The 24,417-nt window shown below is 46.0% G+C and overlaps 1 protein-coding gene across 6 annotated transcripts in view; it reads right to left on the reverse strand.

Annotated features, from left to right (window-relative positions):
- The window catches only part of FAM168A (family with sequence similarity 168 member A), a 220,458-nt gene that overhangs the window by 94,947 nt on the left and 101,094 nt on the right, over positions 1 to 24,417 (reverse strand). For all 6 annotated transcript variants that reach the window (XM_055802028.1, XM_055802023.1, XM_055802024.1 and 3 more), the window contains one exon: positions 11,087 to 11,174. In XM_055802028.1, coding sequence (XP_055658003.1) covers positions 11,087 to 11,156 — 70 coding nt within the window. In that variant the 5' untranslated portion in view covers positions 11,157 to 11,174. The remainder of the gene's footprint in view (positions 1 to 11,086; positions 11,175 to 24,417) is intronic.

Below are 24,417 nucleotides of genomic sequence, written 5' to 3' on the forward strand. Positions count from 1 at the left end.
AGGCAGGATATCAACTTGAACTGCAAATGGCAGGAAAAAAAATGCAAAAAAAAAGCCATTTATTTTAGACTCGGGGAGATTTTAACTTACAACTGAGAAATTCCAAGCAGCCATGGGGTTTCAGTGCTAGGAGACATTTTCATCCTGTTTTATGAATAACCCCCACCTTAAATTCACACCACGACAAGGTCACGCTCCAGCTCCGCGCTGCGCATGCAGAGGCTCCCGAAATGCTCTGCAGAGAATCGCTGACCCATTTAGCAACTGCTGACGGACTTCTGCCAGCCAAGGCCGTTGCTCTTCACCTCCAGAAGGAAGGATTTTAAAACCTGATCTAATATTTCTTCCACAATTGCTACCATTGGAAGAGAGAGCCCATGGCTTCGTGAAAGGAGTGCGCTAGACTGGAAAGAAGGGGAGGGAGGTCCCCATAACCTCTCGGTAGAGGGGCTCCACAGCAGGACCACCACCCACATCGGCAGCTTTCTCAGCAGAGCAAACTGGACATCCAGAGATAGTTACAGGGAGGGAAGAAATGATTATGGGAGGTTGGAAAGCAATGAGGTCAAAATAAGTTTAAGACTTGACAGATGGCAAATCAAGAGTGACTTGGCAATGTGACCTCGAGGCATGGAGAACCCGAGTGCCACAGAGGTGACACCAAGATGGCCAAAGGGATCTTATACAGAGGTTCCTTGTTGTTCAGCAGCAAAGTAAAGGGAACATATAGGAAAACATATGGAAGTCAAGGGAACGTATATGAAAAGAAGTTTTAAATGGTGTCAAACAATACAACCATGACTAAAACAAAGAAGGTGGCTTAGAAACACACTGTAAATTAACAAAGCCACCAAAAAGGAGTTTCGTTCTACAATATACAGAGACTAGGGAATAAGAGAAGGGAAAAAATCACATTCACCAATTTTAATACTGAATATACATTTTAAAAGCCTAAATCACTAGTTGGAATTTGTCTATGTGCTAAGTAAGCCAGAGCTTTGGTGGGGCTCAAGCTTAAAAGTAAAGCTTATTTCTTCCCCAAGGAAGTGAAGAAGTTCAGATTATGCGCCAATACTCCACAGAAGTAACCGACACACAAGACAATTCTCTGTTCACGTTTTCTTTAAATGGAGTACTTTCCCCTTCAAAACATGTTTCCAAGGTCATCTCTTTTTATCCTTTTTTTTTTTTTCTCCTCTGCCTTACACTCATTTTCCCCAGCTCTCTTCAACCCTAATCATTTAATCTTTTTATTTTTTTTCCACTATGAGGAAAAACAAAATCAATATTGTAGCCAAGAAATGAGGCACGGCACAAACCAGTTCCACGTACTAACTGAGCACGCAGGATTAAAAGGCGCACAATGAGGTCATTCAGGAAAACATGAGCTTTGTTTGCTTTTGAGATCTGAGACTATTCTGTTTATTTACAACACAGGGAAACTCAAAAGCATGTAAAACCTTATAGAGACAGCTACAAAACAAGGGATGGAGGATGTTCCCCAAAGTTTCTACGAAACTCCTCAGAAGGTCGACATCAGTTGGAACAATCTCCAAACCAACTGAGCCCGCAAGCATCTGTAATGAGGCGTTAGGAATTATTTTCTTCAAAGGGGCTTTACTAAGGCTCCATTTCTAACACTAAAAAGAAAGAAGCCTTTTGGCTTGAAACATAGGTGTATGCCACCCACACTTCTGTCCACAAGACCTGTTTCGCACAACAGCCTGCCTCCATCCATAGGTGAGAGCAGTGGGGCGACATCCATGCCCATCACCCAAGGGTGCTGCTGTTGGCAGGAGAACCACCCAAACACAGCCTACAGCTATTGCATGCACTCATAAATATCCCTCATCTCGCCCAAACCCCCTCTCCTTCCTTCTCCCTTGCTCCCCAAACAAGAAACCTTGCCCCTTCTTTCCTTAGGGGTTTTACACTTTTTGCAGCCTCAAGAAAGTCCATGAGTTAATTTATTAGGAAGACGGTGAATTAGCCATCGTTGATCAGCTAACCAGAGAGCACTGAAACGCCTTCCACACTGAGAAATTCAGCAAGTTGTTTGGAAGTATTCCTGTACAAAAATCATGCATTTGAACATAAAAATAACAAGAGTCTACACAACTCAGAGCTCATTCTTCTCCAAATCAAGTATGATTTTCCTGTCTGCTCTATACACACCAATTAATAAACATGAAGAAATGCCAGAGGAAAAATATTCACTTTACCCACTTCATACATTTTTAACCACCCTGAAATCAATTCAACACCCTGAACACAGTTTAAAATTCCTGTTTTACAGAACCAGTAAGGAATGGATCACCTAATTAAATCCAGAAACGGCATTTCCCAATCAATGGAAGGGGTAGACATGCATGCAGATCTTACAAGCAGAAGGAAAAGTAAGGAGGAGAGCACCCCAACCCCACCTGCTTCAGCATCAAAGCTGTTTGCCTCGTGTTCCTCAGCACTCCCCACCAGTATGCTGAGGAATGCCTAAAAGAAAGGGAAAAAAGTCAAGTTTATCCTCTTTGCACACAGCAGTTCTGAAAGAACTTGGTTTTCTTGGCCAAAGTATTAATCTGTTATCAAAGGGCCAGCCTTTCCAGAGAATAGCACAGCAACATTTTAATTTTAAGTTAATAGGAAAGGCTGAAATCAAGCCTAGAATTATCTTTGTCCCACAAAGAGTATGCAAAAGAGGATTAAAAGCCGACTGTAGAAATCCTATTGGAACATCCTTCTGCCTTCCACAAAATTGGAGGCTACTGGCTTTCAACATCCCGATAAATTAAATGAACAGTCAAGTGTAAATCAGGTCAGTCCTCACATGTGCAGTTGTGTCTGCGGCTCAACAAATGATACTGCAGATCACGATACAACCACACGTGAGGATCCCACACCTCCTGTCCTGCCAACACCACCAACGACCAGAGGGCAGACGATGCCGGTTCCCTCTGTGAATCATTATGTCCAGACAAATGTTGTGGTTCCACCTTGGGGGAAAAAAAAAACCCAACAACAAAACTTGGGAGCGTAGCACACAGCCCGGCTCAGGGATGAGTCTTGCCTTCTGGAGCATGCAGGGATCCCAAATCACAGGTAGGAGAGCTCGACGTGCTGGAGGAAGCTCTCAAGCTTTCCATGTCCAAAGAGGATGGATCAGGGCTTGCTCTCGAGCAGTAGCAGAGGTGTGGAGGGTCCCTGAGGAAAGCCCACCCAGAGCACAGAGCGGCGGCTGCGGAGCTGACTGCACTTCTGTCCTCCGCCTCTCCACAAAGTCTCAGACAGAACGAAGACCCTGATGGCTGTACAATCTTCGCTTCACACTGGTGCAGCCTGCCAGTATGGTTCACAAACGTAAGAGCATCAGCTCGCACAAATCCTTAACCCTTTCGGGAATCCCTCTGGAAGATCTCCAAGATCCCAGACACACAAGAAGAATATAGAACCGGTGCCTTCCCACCAACATAAAAAAACAGTAATCGATATGCTGACACGCGTATTTGCTTACCAGCCACACCTATTCTCTATCACAAAATCTTCTAACTACAACCACATGCATGCATTATACCGTAAATTAATACTACATTACTGTCATCTATCTTTCTCAGCGCTCTCAAAAGTCCCACAGAGAAATTGCCACTTGAAGAAGCAGGAAAATCAATTAAATTGGAAAGCAAATGAACCCAGACCTTGCAGACAGCATAAAAAGGGTTGACAAGTGACTCAGGGAGACACCACGCATTTCTACATGCAAACGATAAAGCTCTCAGCCAGAACTTCTCCTTAAATCATCAGAAAGACTATTTTTTCCTTTTAAATGAAGGCGACACATTTGTTACTTGAGGAAGAACACGCTGGGTCTTGCAGCAACGTCAAAGATTAATTGCAAATGCGATTCAAACTCTTCCTTGCTTTAGACTGCTCCTCTGCTTCCCCAAAATACTTTGGTGAATCTTGTGCAGGATAAAACTCGCCGAGTAGCTGCCCTTGAATATTTATTTCACATTGGTGTGCTGCAGAAGTTCCCTAAAAGTGCCTCTGAGCTGCCCAGGTTCATCTGCTTTGGAAATGCAGCTCAACAAGAAGCCAGTTGCACAAAGACCTTTTATTAAAAGGCGTCAGGTTCCTCCTGGTGAAACGAGTCCAGCTCTCCCGGACCCGTGCAGGTGTTTGCCAGCTGGGCCAGGCTGACAGGCCACAAGAGAGAAGGAAAAATAGCTGGAATGGAGCGGAAGACTCCAGGAAAACAAGCCCTACAAGAAAGAGAAGGGCCAGAAGAGCAGCAGAGGAGCTTGCCTGATAGTCTTTCCTGAAAAGCCAGGGAAGGGGGTGCTGGAGCGTGCCACCTACCAGCCCTCTCCAAGACAGAAAACATGCAGAGAAGCAGCAGAAGATCCACGGCAGAAACCTGAATGCGTGATGGATACTAATCATTAGCAAACGAGAAAAAGGAACTGAGTAAATGAGACGAGGTCCATTAGCAAAAGAGAGAAGGAAATTCCTGCTGCAAAGACATGGGAAGACTGGGAGCTCCACCTGACAAACCAGGAAAAGCCCTGGGAGAAGGAACACAGGTAATCCATCACATTCAGATGCTGCCATTGGGATTCCCAAGCCTTCTGTGCAACGGAGGCAGAAGAGCAGCGAGTTCCCAACACGTATCCGGATTTAAGGACACTAGGCACGGCCTCCTATAATCACAGACCACCCCAGATGGGATGACATGGACCCTAAGCCATTTCTGGGGAAATCCCTTGGGAATTGCAGGCTGGGAGATGAGGACCCTGAAGTCGCACCCACTGAGCAGCACGCCTGGAGAAGCGAGCACCTTACACACCTTTAGTGGTGGGGCTGCTCATGGTTAATTGGCTCTCAAGAGGACAAGCACATTAGACACCAGAACTCTGAAACGCACGTTTTTATTTACCAGAACCAGAGGATCGGACCATTTGAATGCTGCCACCCGACAAAAGCTTCTTGAAGACAACAACTCACCTTTGTACTTGGTGATCTACTAGTTTCTGAAAGAAACAAAGACTCTGTTGTATTCTCTACACCCTTTACGAGTCCCCTTCTTGAGGGCTCCTTGCCATTGCTTTCTGACACACTTTTCTCAGCCACCACAAAGCTGCACACCCCCAACTCTTTCCTGACCAAGACCAAAGAGGTGGGAAGATCAGTGACCTACATGGCTTTGGACCAAGCGTCCTCACTAGTTCAAACGACCTTAATCTGATGGACTTGAGGACAGACTGCAGTGATGGGATAGGCTGCAGGGATTAGGTGAGAGCTGAAAACCTCGTGTTTGAGAAATGACCGGCCCAACTGGCCTTCAGCGTGCAAGGTGTCCACATTTTACATGTGGCAGGAGTATCAGTCTAGAAGGAGTTACCATCCTTCCCTGCCCTGCACCTCTGAAGATACGTTTGCCTCTTCCTTCCCACCCAAGAACCAGGTACATAACCTGGTCGATACAGAATCTCTTGAAAACGGATTTTACCGTTTTAGAAGACCTGCAGTAAGTAATTCGGACATGAACCCCATGGATGGGACTCGAACGTAGACCACTTTGTGTAGATGTCTACACACGTGTAGCTGTCCGAGTTAGCCATCAACACACCTTTCGGTACCGGGGAGAAAGGAGCACTTGGAGGACACAATCCAGTGGCTCACACAGTAAAACAGAGCACATGGGAGATGCTCTTTTCTTGCATTCACGCAGTTCAGGGGACTGCTCACATCCACACTGCAGGTACATACAATTGGGCAAAACAATTCTGAATCTGCCAGGAGAGACCCCAAGCAGGGTCAAAGGGTGGGCGCAGCAGACTCAAAAGCGCTGGCACTTCCACAGCAAGGATTTAAGACTAGTACAAGGAGTCTGAAACAGAAGCATGAGCTATGGTCAGAGAGCAGGTGGAAGGTTGGATGTGGGAAAAGGTGGAGGGGGACAATCGTCTGGAAGAGTAGCATCAGTAATCTGTGGTCAAAAAAGGACCAGAAGATAATATACCTGTATTATTTAGTGATTTTTCTGAACAGATAAAGAGTGACAAAGTAGAAAACCAGAGCATGTCCTGTTCCTTTCAAAATTTCAGATAAACTTTTGAATAAAAACATTTTTCCTTTACCTTCAATAATTCTGAGGGCGGAACAGAAATATTGCTTCATGGCACATAGAGCTTGAACAGAGCTATTTGTTGAAAGCAAATCAAGGGCTTCCATCAGCAAAAACTGGAGCTGGAGAACGTCTCTTCTAAGCGTGGAAGCTCCTGAGCAGGTTGCAGCTGCAGCAGGACTTGGGAAGCATCGTGTGCTAGAGCAGCGTGACACAAACTCCTTGGAGATTTACTAACCAGCATCACATCTTTGGGCTCTTGGATTTTATTATCATTTATTATTTAGTAATAACTACGATGAACACACAGTCAAGTCTACTGAAGGTTCATGAATCACAGCATCTTATCAGCATATTAATCAGCTTCTGGTAGGGAAAATGGTAATAGCATGAGCTATAACAAACACTTTTATAGTTTCACGCTTGAAGTCAAACAAGCTACAGGAGAGACTGATTCTTCACCCTTGATTCCACATCAATGAGCTAATCTATTTGCTGCAGGACTGGTGCCTTTGCAAAAGTGGATGCAAGAAAATGGGAAGGATAATGTGCCAAAGCAAAACCAGGTGGCTCAGCAGTTCACATTTGGGCAGGTAAAGTGAATTCTACAAATAATAAATAAGCAAACAAGAGTCCTTAAATACCTTTTAAAGTTAACCTCAATTAAAACAAGAGCTTACATGAAGATCAGCGTTAATTACAGTCTGTTTTAATTAAATAATAAACGACAGTCAGACACTGTTTGCTGCTGATGTTCTAAAATACATCAAATTAGCGGAGTGGAAGCAGTCACCAGCCGAGCACAAGGAGCCAGGACTTGCTGGAGCACAAACCCGGCGCTGGACAGATGTAGCTCCATCTGCAGCGAGAATATTCTCTCCACGTCACCTTAGCTCAGCTCAACAACCAGCTCATTCAACAGCAAGGAAGCACTGCTAGTAGAAAGCACACAAGGCTTATTCTACCCTTTCAGTTTAGGAAGGAAAAGGGGAAGGAGGTGGCAATTCAACCCTGAAAATGAGACATACTAACTACGTGAGAATCACCTTTGCTTAATAAATGTATCAGTTCAAATATGGGAAATGTTTGGCTAAACATCCACCTAAAACCCCTATTTAAATACTTCCTTTTTTTTTTTTTTAAACTTAATTCTAATTTCCTCTAAAAATTCATCCAATTCGGACCACACTTTAAAAATCATTTAGGAAATAACTGTCCTTCACACTTCCTTTAAGGAAGATCAAAATGAAAAAATTAAGAATCTGAATAAATGTATGGTCCCTCCAGTACTTGAGTATGTGCCTCCTCATTCTCTGTAACACACGAGCAGCCAATTTGGTACAAAAATCTTTATTTATCTTGAAATGGACCTCTTTCCCTAGCCCACCAGGTATGGAAAAATACAAAGAAGTAAAAATGAGAAGAAAATCAGATTAAAACCAAATTTATTTCAACCAAAATCAAACTATTCTATATAAAGCATTTACATTTAGCACTAAAAAAGCCACAAGAGCATAGAATTCAACCTGCCAGTATCCTGATTACCATCTTTGTTTTCTTTCCACATGTATCCCGCCTGAGTTTTATTGCACAAGGTTAGAAATTAACAGTTAATGCATGGTCTTTGAAGAAAAAAAATATAAATAATACACTTGCTGTACTAGATTTGGGGTAAAAACCCCTGAATTCCAAGGCAAACCAAGAACTGAGAAAGGGCCAACAGCCTTCACCTCAACTTTATTACACTTCAGGAGGTTTTATTTCTCTTTCTTACCCAATATAAAGCTTGGCATGAAATCTTCTTCCATGTCCACCACTACTGCAAAAAGATGATACTAAAATATATATCTTATACTGTATAAATTCTATATTGTATCACAAATTAGGCCTCCAATCCAAATTTTGGGACAGATGTCGTACGCTCAGTCTCCTGCGGTGACCATGGGGACGGCGCACTGACATGCCATTTCAAACGAGGGGCTCCAAGCAAACTCTTCCAATTCAGCTGCCAGTCAGGGCTGAGACACTCATTAAGCCCCAAAGATGTAACGAGCTCCCAGGCCCACAGAAGGGGTTCACACACACGTCGGCAGTCAACATCCCCTCTACATCGACTGTGTCACATGCTTCAGCGATTATTTTCAAAGCAATTTGAGAAGGATCTACAAACTCCTTAAGTTAATGCTTCTCCTGCAAAGAGTCTATTTTGTTTGCCTCTGGGAGTTTAAATATCCTCCAGAATAGCTTGTGGCTACATTAGAAACTGATATGTAGCTAAATGACGCACGTTAAAGCGATGTAAACGAAGTCTGAGCACGGAAAGGAAGAATTAAGACAGCCAGAGCTTGGCACTTAACGCAGGGGGCACAGCAGCCACCTTCTCATAACTGCCGAGCCCACCTTCAGGAGCTGCATGCCTCTTCTACACAAAGGATAAAATTTAAATTATCCCCCCTTCTTTCGCAAGATAACTTTAGGTCTTTCATAAAATACTCCAACAAATTCATATTTAAAAGGTTTTGTAATACATTTTGCCTAGTAAAGAAAATAGCTCTTTGTTTAAACACTTTGTAAGCTATTACCTGTTGCAGCACAATCAAACTACTGGACTGCAATAAGACTTTACCGTTGGTCAGATTCTACTGTCCTGCTGTTTGTGTTTCCTCCAGAAGCCACGCCACGCCACGCCACGCCACGCCACGCCACGCCACGCCACGCCACGCCACGCCACGCCACGCCTCCTCCACCCAACCCACACTCCTCAGGGCTATTTAACTACTTAGCGGGAACGAGCTACAGCTGCTCATCATCCATGTCAATCAACCCACTGCCTTCGAGGCAAGGCCACGGCTGCAGATTACCAATGCTAATCAACCCACTGCCTTCATTCCTCTACAATTACCTACTTTGGGCCTTCCTTGTAAGAATTCAGCCCCCTGACCCCTCACCTTACACCTGCGCAAGGGACAAACCAAACATCAATACGATTCAATTCCCACTTCTGTCCTACGCTCAAGCAGTCACTTGGCTCTTCTCTTCCCTGTTTCTCCACTGACAGAACTAAGGACCCCAGTCTGAGCTGCCTCCAGTTTTCTTCTCCAAGGTCATCCTGCACAGCTGCCACTGATGTCTTTTCCTTTACCACAAACTCTGGAAGACAAATGTCTGAAGTCCAATGCTTTGGGGTGAAACCAGTCTCATGGGGGCCACCTCCATCCCTACCACAGCTGGCACAAGCTAGCCAAGGCAGGCAATAGCCTCATATATTTAAGCGCACAGTATAATCTTCATGGTGATCAACCAGCAGGTTGTTTTAGAAGGTACCATCCTATTGTTGCTACCATTTGGCTTATTCAGAATGCAGTCTTGTAGAATTCATTCATCTAAACCAGAAATCACCCTCAAAAGTTCTCCTTCCAGAAAGGTCAAGGCACAAACTACCCAATCTGCACTTCACCATTTAAATAAAATTGTCATATCAAGTGCCAGAAAGCAGCTTCTAAAACACACAGGACTGTATGAAAGCAAATATAGAAAATCCACATTGCATGGATTTTAAGGTGAAGCTTTGAGCACATGCCAAAAAAAAAAAAAAAAGTTAAGTGGGAGAGAAGTAGACTCTTGTCCAAACCATCCTTGTGCTAGAAAGCACAAAATTGCTGTTATTTCTAGTGTAGGAAAATAACTGCACTTATGAGCTCATTCTATCACCCAAGCGCTGCTGGAGTCTGCAGTCCTCTTACAATGGTGATATTTTTGAAGAGACTATTATTCACAGATATTTTTTTCCAAGCCTCTAGTGCTTTGACTGTGAGACCACAGTTCCCCCGAGCTACAGTATCTCCAACAAAGCAGCATGCATAAATTTGATGGGGAAGAAGAAAGGGTGCATAAAAATGGGGCAAAATGCCTTTGAGGAACTCTCCGCTCCGCAGAGTATCGGACAGGTCTCCTCGCAGCAACACAGCCGGCCCTGCTGATCTACCAGCTGCAACAGCCACCAAAGTCAACGATGATATTTTGTAAATAAAGGAGCTGAGAGCATTGGATGTTCGTTTCCGTTCACTGTTGACCATGCTCCTCCACAGAAGCACACTCCCAAGCAATTCCACACATTAGGTAACAGCCAACACAAACAACTGGCAATGCAAATATAAAGAAGGAAGTCTTAACACAATATGACAATTATATGCAACAAAATGTTAGAAGAAGGAGTCTTCGCAAGCTGGTTTTGTAAGGTGCTTACAAGATCAGAACAACACATGGTGAACCTAATCCCTGGGAAAAACCAGATACACCTAAGCTGAGAAAAGCGCTGTTTCTCCCTGTGCTAAATTATTTTCGTATCATTACACTTTAGTTCCCCAGTAGTTATATAATTATGGTAAACTTCCTTTCAACACCTTTTTCGAGTATTGAAGATGACATTTTTCAACGACTCAGTTCTAAAGGTGGACTTCAGACATGGGACTTGCTGATCAACCTAAGATTAACTCAACCAAAGCACAACTTGAAAACAAAATCAAATAAGTCAATAATGTAGTTTAAATCGCCACCTGTAACAACAACTGCACGTTCTCCGAATAACAGGCTCTCGCCTGTGGGATCCTCATTTCTACAGCAGGGCTATTCCAGCACGTGCAGCTCCGGAGGCAAGCCCTCCAGCTCCCAGCTGACCCTCCCAGCACCTCCTTGCCTGTTTTGTTTGTCTAAAGAAACCCTCTTTTGATCCTTTTCTTTAGGATTTCCAAGGCATCCTCTTCTCAGGAATTCAGATCCTTTTCTTCTCACGAACCTTACTGTGCTGGCTTTGCTGAAGAGGTTTCTCTTGCCAGTCACGTTCCCATCTGGCTGCCTGATGGGAACTCTTTCTCCCTTCGTTAAGGGATTGAACGGCTCGTTAACGATCACCTGCTCTCACCACCCCATACAGACACTCACGGAAGAGCCACGGAACGCCAGTCCTACCTGTATACGCCATGTTCTTCGGGTTTCCGTAGGGAGCCCCAGGTTGGACGGGGCTGTAAACAGGGTTCATGTTGGAAGACCGGGAACTCTGAGGACAAAAGAAAAGCAGAGTTGAGACGACTCCTTACGTTAGCTCCGGAGCCGTCTTCCGCGCAGAGCCTTCTGCTGCCTGGTAGCGTTACCGTGTTAGAATTCCAGACACAAAGAGCTGCGAGGGAAAGGATTTACAACTAGACGTTACAACCAGATAGCATATTTAATAATTCAAGTTTTGGATCTCTCGGTTAATTCCCCTAACTTCTTCAGCACTGCATATTCTGCCTACAAATGTACCTGGAGCAGATTAATCTCACACATCCCCGCCTTTGGGGGAGCTCGGGACTCGTGACCCCACTTCCAGCTTGCGACGAACAAAGAGAAGCCACAAATTCAGGCAAGGAATTCTCCCCCTTGGAGGAGCTAATAGTTCTTGGGTGACAAAAACAACCACAATGAAGACCTGACCTTTCAGAAATTAGCAGATAAAAGACCATTTGCTGCTGGCGAGATGGAGAGCAGCAAATATTTGTGAGCGTTCGGCGTGGGCAGACTGCGATAAGCTCCAGCCTGAGGTCTGGGTCCCGCGCGAGGGTGCACAGGGCACCCGGTGCCACCCACTGCATCCCACCGGTGTCCCGGGCCGGGAGACGCAGTCACGGACCTAACGCGAGCAACGGGATTGTAACCGCCCTTCTGCTCCTCTCCCCAGTAAAGATGATGAAGCAGTGCCGGGTGAGCTTCGTGTGAGTTTTATTTAGAGGAAAGCAAGTAACTTGGGAATTTGTGTCTACTAACTGTCAGTTAAGCAACTGGCTCAGTTAATTACCTTAATGAAGCACTTCTCAATTCTGATTAATGGGAAAATCAGTCATTAAGTTTTATCAGGCGACGCATTTGTCTCCACAGCTATCTAGTGACAATTTCACACAAGAACCTCAACGTTAAGATTTTAAAAATACGTTTTTTAAAACGTATTATTTTACAGTTCATAAATAAATCCGTTCTTCTCAAACAAGTCTCTGATGATGGATGCACAATTTGCTAGATCATTAACTCCTTCCTCTTTACCTCAGGATAGTAAACAAGTCAAATGTTAAATGTTAGCACCAATTGACTTGACAACAATTACTGCTTAATTAATTAGCCGTCCCTCCACCCCCAAGTTAGCACAGAAGGGGCGATTCTCAAAGCAAAGGAGATCGGGTTATAAAGCGAGCCAGAGAGAAGGCTCCACAGAGGCACACGTCTGCCCCAGCTGCTTCGCTGACACATGATGGAGCTCTCAAGAAGATTAACAGGAAAATCAATGCAAAACTTTACACCCATGAGATACTACAGCTGGGGATTTACGTTCCAGCATAAGGGGTTTATGGCCGTTTGCTTCTCGTGACCCCAGGCGGTGCCGCGGGTCTCGATGCGCCCGCCGCCGGCAAGCAGCTCTTTGCCTTCTGGCTTGAGCTCTCATTTCCAGATGTTTCCAACATCACCCAGGCCCGAGGCAGCGAACCCCAGCTTCCGTAAGCGTCCGCCCCAAAGCCTGGCTGGTGGGCTGCCGTGGGGATCTCGTTCCACGCGGGAGGCTGTCTCAGTGTAGGATGTGGTGGATACAGGACGCACTCGTACATATACCTCAAACCGCACAAACACACACATTGTGTGGCCGCATATGCTATACGATACCTACCTACCACGGCTTTAAACTTCTTCATGTGAATGACATTCATGGAAATTATTTCCTTTCCTCTACTGAAAAAAATAATGTTGATTTAAGCCCACCCGGCACATGTCCAGCACACTGTGGGAAAGCCACCTTGAGAGGGGGAATTAAGAGAAAAATGGGTCCTAACAGAAGCGCAGTATTACAGAAAGGGTTTTAGGGTGAAATACAGCGATTGCCTTCAGGGCGGTTGGCATGCACGGAACCGACATCAGCACAGCTCCCTAAGCAACACCTCTGGCCAGCTCAGCGCCTGCCCAGAGCAGTGACGGAGGGTGCAGCGGAGCGGAGACCCCACGGCCAGGCTCTGTCCTGCTCCCTGCGGGACCGGGAACCCGATGGCACCACACAGCTGATCAGCTGCCAGGTTGTCGCACGAAGAATCCATGAGACGTCCATGGCTGAGCCAACCGTTGTGGCGAAATGACTTCCCTCAGATGAAATAACCTCGTTGTAATACTAACGCACACCTCCATCTCACCTGCCTCCAGGGTACTGCTACACCTCACTGGGCACACGATACCAGTGAGTAACAACAACAGGTATGATCAGTCACTCAAGCTCCACCAAAATGTGATGGAAATGGACCGGTCCTGGACTAAAATAAGTCCAGAGGGAGGGAACTGTTGTCTAAACTTCTGGATTACCTGACTGGTTCAGCGTTCACAAAGCCAGGTCAGTCTGACTCACTCTCTGGTTGCTGTGAATAGGGGCTTCGAACCGAGGGGGTCAGCCTTGGGGAGGGGGGACACACAGAACAGAGCCAAAAGACCACCATCATCTAAGTGACGCAGAAAGAAATGAGGAAAGTTCTGGCTATGAGAGGAAACAGGATCGTAAGGTGTCGCAATCCACTGACATCAACAGCAAATTAGTTGAAAATAAGATAAAGATAAGAGCGGTAGTGGGAGATCACGACCTCCAGCTCAAACAGCCCCCCCCTGAAAGGGGGCAAACCCCCTTGGGGAGCACGCGGAGTCAGCAGAGAACGTCAGCAGAGCTACAGCTACCTGAGGGTGCGCGTGGTTTGCATTAGAAGAGAGAAACTTGTAAGCAACCCTGTGTATGATGAATGACTACGCCACGTACTGTGAAGTATAAAAGGTGGACAGATGAGGGGAGAAGCTAGGGAAGACTCCATCACAACTTCTCGGATCAGCCGACAGGCTGAACCTGTCCTGCCCCCCACAGGGACACCCGTTGGGTAAGAACTTTGTCTTATGCACGCTAAATAACTAACTCACACTGGCCGTTACCAGTGAGCATAGTCTGGCTGTATATAGCTTGGTTGTATATCACTTCAAGCTTGTTTTTGCAGACAGCCTTTACCACCAGCAATAACGAATCTTGATTTGTCACAATCTTATATTAAAAAAGAGTCTTCTTCATAAACTGCTAGCGTGAATCCTTTGCGGATGCTAGCAGTCACCAGCAGCGAGTAACATATTTGAGTAAAGTGAGCAGAGCTGCCGAGGGTCCCCCTGATGCTGTTGGGGTGTTTCCCTGAACAAGTCACTCGAATCACCTCCGATCCAGCCGGACTGCTCGGTGGAGGGTCCCTGGAATGGGATGCTGATAGACCGGTCGGGCACAAGGGTCTGGGCTTTCCTGGGGTGCTGACAGACAGATCAAACACCCGGGGGTATCTCCCCCCTAGCCCTTTCACGTGACACACACATAATTTCTCCAAAGAAATTATCGTAGACAAAGCACCCAAGTGAAACGCCTCTCCCTGTCCAAAGCACGCAGGGCATGTTTCACCTTATTTTTTCAGAAAGTTGGAAGCACCTGAAAGGAGATGGTGTGACAGTAACCAGGCGGGGGAATGTGCTGCCCAGAAGTGCCAGCCCAACACAATGCATGAGGAGCATCTACTGCTGCTCTCAACACAAGTCTAGCAGCTAAAACCTCCTCCTTTTCACCCAAACACCTCCGCCAACCACTTTTTCGTTGTTTTTTAATTCGGCTCCATCATCACCCTCCCATGCAGGTTCCACTTCAATAGTGGGAATAAGGCAAGAAGGCGTTTCGAACTTCTAATGGTTTGTAAAATATTCTGACAAGGAACAGCACCATAAAAATCCAAAGATATCTCTACGTTAACAAATACTTCGGAGCAATCAGACACCATCAGGCAATCAAAGTGTTTTGTGCTGAGGCTCCTATGGCTACACCCTCTGCACTTTGAGGGTTTCCTTTGAACTCGATTTAGACCGATTTTTAGTCTGGTCCCCAAGTGGCGCATGGTTTGAACTTGTCTAAAGGACATCACCAGTATGTCCTTCGCTGCTGTGTCCATCACCAGTATGGACTCCTATGTCCCATGACAGGTTGGAGGATGTGTGATGGGAATGAAGCTTCTGATAGACTCTGGTCCACGTACACCAAAACCACTTGGGACACGGAAACAACACAATCGCAGGGACTCACCTTCAAAGCGCAGTACCGTGCTGAATTATAACACTAGTAATACACACAGCCTGAGGGTTACTACTGATACCAAAGACTCAAACAATTCAGTTAGAAAGAACAAAGAACAAGCGCCACTTCTTCGGCTGATGTCACAGGGGCAAGAAAAAACAGAAGGGTGAAAAAACATCGTGTGAAAAAAGCCTTCAAGTGAGGAAGTTCTGGCCCTTAAGAGGAGACAAGGTGATAAAAGTGTTGGAATCCACTGATATCGACAGAACATTAGTTGAAAGCAGGACGAAAGTAATTGTGGCTGTGGGAGATCATGACCTCCAACTCAAATAGCCCCCCCAAACCTTGAGGAGCATGCGGAGTCAGTAAAAAGCTTCAGCAGTGCTACCTGAGGATGCGTGCTAATCTGCATTAGAAGCGAGAAACTTGTAACCCATGGCGTGTGTGAATGACAATGAATATGCAATGTACTATGAATATGCAAACATTTTATGGTATATCATGTATACCCTTGAGCAGCTCGGTGTGCATGTTAGGGAGGAAAAATCCTCCACCCACCCAGCGCTGCAATAAACCGCTGTCAGCTTTCTGAACTATTGTTTGGTTTGGAGAGCTTTCTTGGTTATAATTTTTGGTGATGCTACTAGTACCTGATGTTGTAAGTAACTGATGCCACATATAAGACTTGAAAGAAAAAGGAGGAGAGAGATGTCACTGAGTTGCAGAGACTTCCTGGCCATAATTAACTGTTAAATCACTAATAGGACTCGTCAAGTCCAGACAAGAAATGTTCAGTCGAACAGGGAATGTGACAGACATCTATACAAAAACATATATATATATATATATATATATATATATATATATATCATGAATGACCTGGAGAAGGCGAAGAGGCAGCAATCACACAGCTTTCGCATAACCAGAGCAAGTGGGGGCATCAGAAGAACTAATTCTGTTGTAGCTTCGAAATAAGCACAGGAGGTGGCTGGTTGCTTTGCTTGCCTCAGCGCGGCCCTCGTTGCCAGGACGGTGGGATTTGGAAAGCCTCCCAAGGGACAGGGCGACTCCTCCTCTCCCCCAGACAGGCTTTTAGGCAGCAAGGACCTTTGACCATCCAGCTATTCTTGTGTTCCCAGAAGAAAAGCCCATTTTAGGTGCGTGGCCACCCAGCTCTCAACACTCTCTCAATAAACGCGCCCGCGGTGCCGAGAGATGCCCTTCGGACGGGGGGCACCGGGCGATCCCTGCAGCAGTACCGAGCGGCTGCAAACAGCCACATCCCATTCCTCAGTCAAGCATGGGCACGGGGCTCGTCGCGTTGACACTTCAGAGGGTCTGGAAGCTGAGGATGTTCTGCCACAGAGCAAGGAAGCAATGGGTCCATCTTTCCTCCAGCCCTGTGTTCCCCCTCCCCCACGCACAGAGCCGGTGGCCCACCCAGCTGAGCCTTCCTGCCCAAGAAACGACGTTTCCGAGGGTCCCTCTCCCCTCCGGCTTCCAGCTGAAGCTCCTCCACCCAGAAGCAGCGAGGGGCAGTGGACCTGCTCCAGCCACAGCTGCGTTATCAAGTGCCTCGTTCAACGCAGTCATCATTTCATTTACGCTTTTCTGGGTGTAAAGAGTACAAACACATTGAAATGTGGTGAAAATTACTGCATATGCCTGACTTGCATTAGGTGGTGTACCAAACGGTAAAAAGAAACACTCTTCTTGAGGAGGATGAAAGGAAATGCTTTTTAGCAGAGATAAAAAGATTTTAATCACGATAGGGATTTGAGTGTACTGTGAGGAAGAGGCTTGTTCTTCCTCCCTGCTTGGTATGCGGGGTGCTATTTGCAGCCAGCATGAAAGAGTCCATGTGAACGGCATTTCAGATGGATGATTTTCTTTCTTTTCAGCATCTAGTACTAAAGCACATTCAGATGAGCTTCCAATACATTCTACAAGACAATACCACTCAAAACTACATTCTAAATTCATTACAGGCACCGCATTGTGGCATTCGAAAAGCTACACTGAAATGGGAATAAAAAAGGATTAGCAAAATTAAACCTCCTTTGCCATAATAACTTGCAGCACTTGCTTGTGGCCATGAATACATGACAAAAAGACTAATAGAAACGAATTATAAACAGACAAACACAAGCATTGCTCTGCTGCACGGAGCTTCCACGGCTTCCTAATCCCCGCAACAGTGATGCTCAGTTGCTTAGAAGCTGCTGAGACTCCAGCAAGGAGCCAAAGGAGTAACTCCAGCAGGAATGCCATGGGAATAAGCTGCTAGCAAACAGTCTCGGGATACTTTCTGGCTGTAACCTGGTTACATTTTCATCTATTTTATCCTTCCTGTGAAAGTGCACGACATGGTTCTATCACACTAGGAAATTACTTCAGATGAAGGGTAAATAGAAATACAAGAGAGGTCAGTCATCAAACGGCCACCAGGTCATCAGCAGGCCAATGTGCTGGTCACATCAAGTTCGCGCTGGGGATTTCCAAGCAGCAGGAGAAGGGAAATGAAAATGAAAGTGAATGCCGGGTTGAACTCGCTGTGCTGAGAGCTGGGCTTCGTGCTTCGCATCGCACTCTCCCACTGCTGCCAAGGGACAGGACTCTGTCCCCCGTCGCTGGTGACACCCTGGGACATCACCTACTTCATCCTCCTCCTACAAGAGCACTCAAAGCACCCAATAATCAGCACAGGGATCACCACCACCTTCGAACTACTACAGATGCAAGACAATGGGAACACCTGGAGGGGACCGGGCAGGCCGGGCCGAGGGGCCGAGGCCAGTTGTATGAGGCCCAACAGGGCTGAGTGCCGGGCCCTGCCCGTGGGTCACACCAGCCCCCCACAGCGCTGCGGGCTGGGGGCAGGGGGCTGGGAACTGCCCGGCGGGGAAGGGCCTGGGGGGGCTGGTCGGCAGCCGGCTGGGCATGAGCCCCCAGTGTGCCCAGGTGGCCACGGCGGCCAGCAGCGCCCTGGCCGGTGTCAGCAGCAGCGTGGCCAGCAGGGCCAGGCAGTGCCCGTCCCCCTGTGCTGGGCCCTGGTGCGGCCGCCCCTCGAGCCCTGGGCTCAGCGTTGGGCCCCTCACCCCCAGGCAGACCCGGAGGGGCTGGAGCGTGTCCAGAGCCGGGCAGGGGCTGGGGAAGGGGCTGCGGCACAGCTCTGGGGGGGCGGGGGGAGCTGGGGGGGCTCAGCCCGGAGAAAAGGGGGCTCAGGGGGGCCCTTCTGGCTCCCTACAGCTGCCTGGCAGGAGGCTGCAGCGAGGGGGGTCGGTCTCTGCTCCCAAGGAACCAGCGGCAGGACAGGAGGGAACGGCCTCCAGCCGCACCAGGGGAGGTTCAGGGTGGGCACTGGGAGAAATGTCTTCCCCGACAGGGTGGCCAAGCGCTGGCACAGGCTGCCCGGGGACGGGGTGCAGGCACCGTCCATGGGGGGGTTAAAATACACGCAGACAGGCTGTGTGGGGACACGGTTCAGTGGTGGCCTTGGTGATGCTGGGTTAACGGTTGGACCTGATGATCTTAAAGGCCTTTTCCAGCCGAAATGGTTCTGTGATTCAATGATCTTACCCTGTTGTTTTCTCTGCCGTTTACTCGTGCCTTTGAAAACGCTGTGACCAGCTTTGCTGCTTCCCAAAGACATTCACGCCTTCAGTTGTCAAATACTGTGGGCAGTGCTAATTTTTAACACGTAAACAAACTTTAACGCAAGTATTTCTATGCACATGTTGGTGGATCTGGCATCTTATATGCCTCTCCTACTCTGATATACAGAAATACAGGTATTTCCCACTTCTATTGTACAGAGGCAGAGGAAGAGGAAGATGACACTGAAGGAGATTGAAAAAATCCTAAAAGAAAAGAATAAACCTGGAATGGAAGGGTCAGGAATGTTATGAAGTTATTATCTTCTCAGGCTAAGTGAATAAAATCTTTATAAACAGAGTATTACTGAGAAATAAATATATTTTAAGGGTTCTTAAAACAATGACGCTGAGAGGTGCATCTTTCAGGTTCTCAAGAAATTAATTAGCAGATCTAAGCTCTAAGTCAAATTGTAAAGAGAAGAGTAAATAATGCAAACATGATCTTCCCTGGATGACAGACACTTCTCCATCTTGTTTCATGCCAGCCCTTGTGTCCAGGTAATTCACCCTTAACTTCCCATTGCCTAGGTTTTGATTTGCCTTCATCTTTTGTGAAACTAGGATGTAAGTGCTTCCAAGAGACCTGTTCCTTACACTTATCTTTGGAAAGAGAGCAGTGTTTTCTCCTCTGAGAAAAAATATATGTACCAAAAATTATTTATTTCACAAAAGACGGCACAGAACCAAGCATGAGAGTGTGAATAAAGAAAAAAGGCAAACCCAAAAGATACGTCTCTTCCTTGATCTGCACATCACCTCTTTAATTTTATACAAATTGCATGCTAATGCTATTCAGCCAAAGCCTCCTTGAACATGGAAAGACCTCCTGACCTTACATGCATTCAAATTCCAATAATTTTCTGACAATTTTTCAGTTAAGTCATTTGAAGTTTGACCCTCACTTGGGATCCGCCAAACAATAATTAAATTAACTTCCAATTCATCTGCTAAAGGTTAATTTAGGCAAACTAGAAGGCTATGTCCCACTTTTCCCCAAAAAAGCCTGCAGTGACAGCACGCATGAGCTTGGAGATTCATAACACAATGTGGTTTTCCACAATTAACATGTCCTTTTTAATATACTCCTCTTTTAGCTACACCATAGCTAAAACTCGATTGGCAGATCTCACCTGAAACCAAATATTTAACCTGCTAAAGACCATATAAAAGAATCGGGTCAGTTGTTGACACAATTTTAGTTAACCTTTTATTAATAAAATAAAACACACTTTAAAAAGAAAAATGATTTAAAGAAGGAAACCAAAGCAAGGCCAGACTACAAAAGTTTAAGACTTCAATCCACAGTAAATTATTAATGGTAGCTCTTGTTTGTACAATATAATGTTCACTTTTACCTGCTCCACTTCCCTTCAGCTATACCTTGATGTTTGTACAAATCAATCTAGGGCATCATCCCAGAGGCTGAATATTGGGTTTTTTCTGCACTTCTCAACATTTTTCACTTTCAAAGAAAATTCCAGCTCTGCCCCAGCCTCCTTTTACCTAAACAACTGTAAATTCTGTATTGCAAACTCCAGCTCCCCAAAACCTGCAGCACCCTGCTTCACGAACTCAGGCAGCCAGAGCAGGAGGATCATCCTGGTCCTCACACCACCCCAGCCATACGTCTCTTGAGACGCGTATTGCCATCTTTATGTATAAAGCACCCGCCAAGTGGTAGCTAGCAGCAAAAGCTAGGCAAGAAGCTTTTCTTCTACCCCAAGAAAACATTTGGTATTTTAAAAAGTGTTTCTACATTTGAAAGACACATTTGATTTCATGCTCACTCTCTCGCCCTCAGTCGTGGCTCAGACCCTTTTTTTCTGGGAGCGTTTCCAGTGGCAATGAAGATGTGCAGTGAAGCAGTGGTTCAGGAACGCTTTAGCAGTTGATGTTACCGCACGCAGGCGTGCCTTTGCTGATGTGAACCAGATTGGGGATGGCACGTTTGCATCCCCAGGGGGTAAAGGCTTGCAGACAGCGTCAGTGTCCTCCGTGCACGGACCATCTTCAAAGGAAAGATACGCTGCACGGTTTCACTCTCCAGTTGAGTTTGGAATTAGAAAAGCCAGTCTAAATAATACTCCCTCCATGCAAGAGATTGCAGCTTTGAGGGAATATATAAAAAGCATGACATGAAAATATGTGAAGCACAGCCATCACTTGATGCAATCAGGACATTCAGCTGCACGCACAGGGATGGCGCTGAAGTCAGCAGCACAGCTCATGCGGCTGGTGATTAACCCAACGTCATTGCTGTACAGCTCTTCATGAAGCCCCAAACGTGACTGAATTTCATTACTCATTAATTACACTGATGACGTATTTTCTCCACAGATACGTCATGTCACGCACCTTCAGCAGACAGGTGTCTGTATTCAGCTGCTCCAAGGAGTCCTGGGGCTCAGCAATGGGCTGCTGTCCCCTGAGGACCACATCAACACGTGAGCAGAGGCAAGAAGGATGAGATGTTAATGACCATGACCACCACACCAGCAGGATGGTTCTCACCAGATGAAACCCGAGCTGTTCAGCTGAAGCTGACCCTGATGGAGGGAAAAGATTAAACCAACTGGAAATGCCATGGAGCAATGGATTTCAATACAGCCCTTGACCTACGTCCAAGACCAGAAAAGGGAAAACAAAAATGAGGTGGATAGTTTACAGTACTACAGCATCTTTCATACAGATCCACCTCCCAACCAGGGCAGTAGCAGCCATCTGTTCCCTGAGGAGACACAGGAGGGTGGCATGGGTTAGCTGGGATGGGTTAATCCAGCCAAGCCCATCAGAAGCCACATTCCTATCACCCATTGCCTCCTCTCAGGTAAGTAACTAAATAAACCCACACGCCTTCATTTGAGAAAAGTTTAACATCTACAACAGGAACAAACCCTTGTGTCTTCAATGTATGAAAAATTAATGGCTAATTTATAATCACAATGCATCTCTTGGCTATGGAATTCCCTGATCTCAGACCGCCCAAAAATAAATGCTGAAGCAGGAAAAATCTTGACCTTTCATTTGCTGAAATGTATGATGTACTTAAAAGCCAGAGGCCCCCCAGAAAATTGATGATTCAATTATGCATATTGAAAAATAGTAAAGGAAATCCTTGTCCTAGCCTGAGAAAACGGAAGACAGAGAAGGAAGCCAGGACCACCTCTTGCACTTGGTGCAACAAGCAGTTGCTCAGTGAACCTGCACACGGCATGGCCAAATACCTGTAATTCAGGTTATTTGAATTAGGTGGAGCTTTTAAAAGCACCCTTATGGGCCTCGGTAAATGAGAAACCAGTTCCCCTGCAAGAAACGTCGGCAATGAGAAAAACACATTATGCTAGCACAGCTGATGCTCTGTTAGCTTGTTTCCAGAGAAGAAAATACCTGCATGCAGATGGATTCTGTGCTGCAAATTCCTGGCTTTGTATCTGCAAGACGGGCAGGTTTCACCAGCAGGTAACTAATAAATAAATGTATTTTTAAAAATATGTAATATACCTGTCCCTGCATGTCCAAAACCATTCTCAGCAGTTCTCAAATGATTTCCTTGATACATTCCTATTAATTTCTTTAACTTGAAGCCTTGCTGACTTTTCCTTTGGAAATGACCCCTGCTGTACTCCTGTATTCAGTGCCCTCATTCCACACTCTGATTGAGCCACCTCCTCCTCCGGCTGATTATCTCATTTCTTTGATCTTCACAATCCTACTTCATTGTATTTTCCTGAAAAGACTTCCCAGGACATGCAGTTTGAAGGTTCCTCTCTCTGCTCCTTTCTTTCCACAAACAAAGGCTTTGGGAGATTCAGGCTGGCTGTTCGGAAAAGCCTTTGGGACCAGGTGGGTACTGCCTTACTGGACTGGGTTGACCACAGATTTGCTGGAGGTTTTCAGGACTGGTCTAAGTAAGGTCATGGTCAACCCAACCTGGTGCTGGTAAAAGCCCCACTGTGAGCAGGAGGTTGGACTGGATGGCTCCAGATGTTCTCCCAACCAGCATTTCATCTCTGGCTCAAACTAGTTTGTGCCGAAACTTATTTCTCAGACCTCTACCTCCCTCCACTGTCTCAGGCTGAAACTTTCTTTATATCTGGCGTAATCACTTTCCAAAGACTTTGGATCTTCCTAATAACCTGAAGTCAGAAGTTTCCTCTAGTAGGACAGCAGAAAGCTTGGAGGGGTGGGGAGAAGAGAAGGTGGCATTCACACTTTTCCATGGCTGGATATCTATACTACAGCGTTATCAGTCAAACAGATGATGGTATGATCCCTTAAACGACCATGAAAATTTACTTAACACATCAGCTATGATGCCAAACAAGCACCAAATAGCGTCTAACTGACATTTTTTATTAACTTAGTGTAGAATTTGACCTACCATAAAATTATTGAGGCTTTGGTTAGAAAATTCCCCTGGATTATAAACGTCTACCCTATAACATCACCCAGTCACTATAAAAAAAGGCAAAATAAGTTTCTTAGTTATTGTTCTTATCTGAGGCTTCTCAAGCTGCTTCACACCTTTTTCACAGTCAACTGTTGCTCCTTTTCCTAAGAGAAGGTACGCTTTCATAATCAGACATAAAAACCAGACACAAAAATAATCCCCCCAAAAAAGACAAATTATGTTATTGGCCTGGTTTCAGCTGGGATAGAGTAAATTTTCTTCTTAGTAGCTTGTGCAGTGCTGTGTTTTGGCTCTGATGTGAGAACAATGCTGATAGGACACTGATGGTTGTTGCTGGATGATGTTTATACTGAATCAAGGACTTTTCAGTTTCTTGGGCCCTGCCAGCCAGAGGGCTGGAGGGGCACGGGAAATGGGGAGGGGACACGGCCAGGACAGGTGCCCCAAGCTAGCCAAAGGGGTATTCCATATCGTATGGCGTCATGCTGAGTATATAAACCAGGGGAAAAAGAAGGAAGGGGGGACACATTTGGCATCATGGCGCTTGTCTTCCTAACCGTTACGCATGATGGAGCCCTGCTGCCCTGGGGATGGCTGAGCCCCTGCCTGCCCATGGGAAGCGGCGAACGAACTCCTTGCTTTGCTTTGCTTGTGTGCGCGGCTTTTGCTTTACCCTTCTTTTTCTCCACTTTTCCATTTTGTTACTATTATTGTTGTTATTGTTATTATTGTTGTTCTTACCTCTTTATTCTGTTTAAATTATTAAATTGTTCCTGAACTTTTACATCCCTTTCCAATTCTCCTCCCCATCCCTCTGGGTGGGGGGGAGTGAGCAAGCGGCTGCGTGGGGCTGGGTTGCCGGCTGGGGTTAAACCACGACAGTTATCAATAAATATAAGCGTCCCCTCTTCCATGCTCTTTAAACACTTTAAATAATCTATCACCACTGTGGCTTCATTTTACAGATGCCGAGAAGTTTGCAGGACAGCAGTGAGACGATGGGCTCAAGGGCAGCAAGACCGTGCTGGCAGGACCAAGATTCAGCTCCTGAGCGTCAAACTTGCGGCCGTCGGTATATTGTTTTCAA

This window comes from Falco peregrinus, chromosome 4 (genome assembly GCF_023634155.1).
Source record: "Falco peregrinus isolate bFalPer1 chromosome 4, bFalPer1.pri, whole genome shotgun sequence".
Taxonomy (NCBI): domain Eukaryota; kingdom Metazoa; phylum Chordata; class Aves; order Falconiformes; family Falconidae; genus Falco; species Falco peregrinus.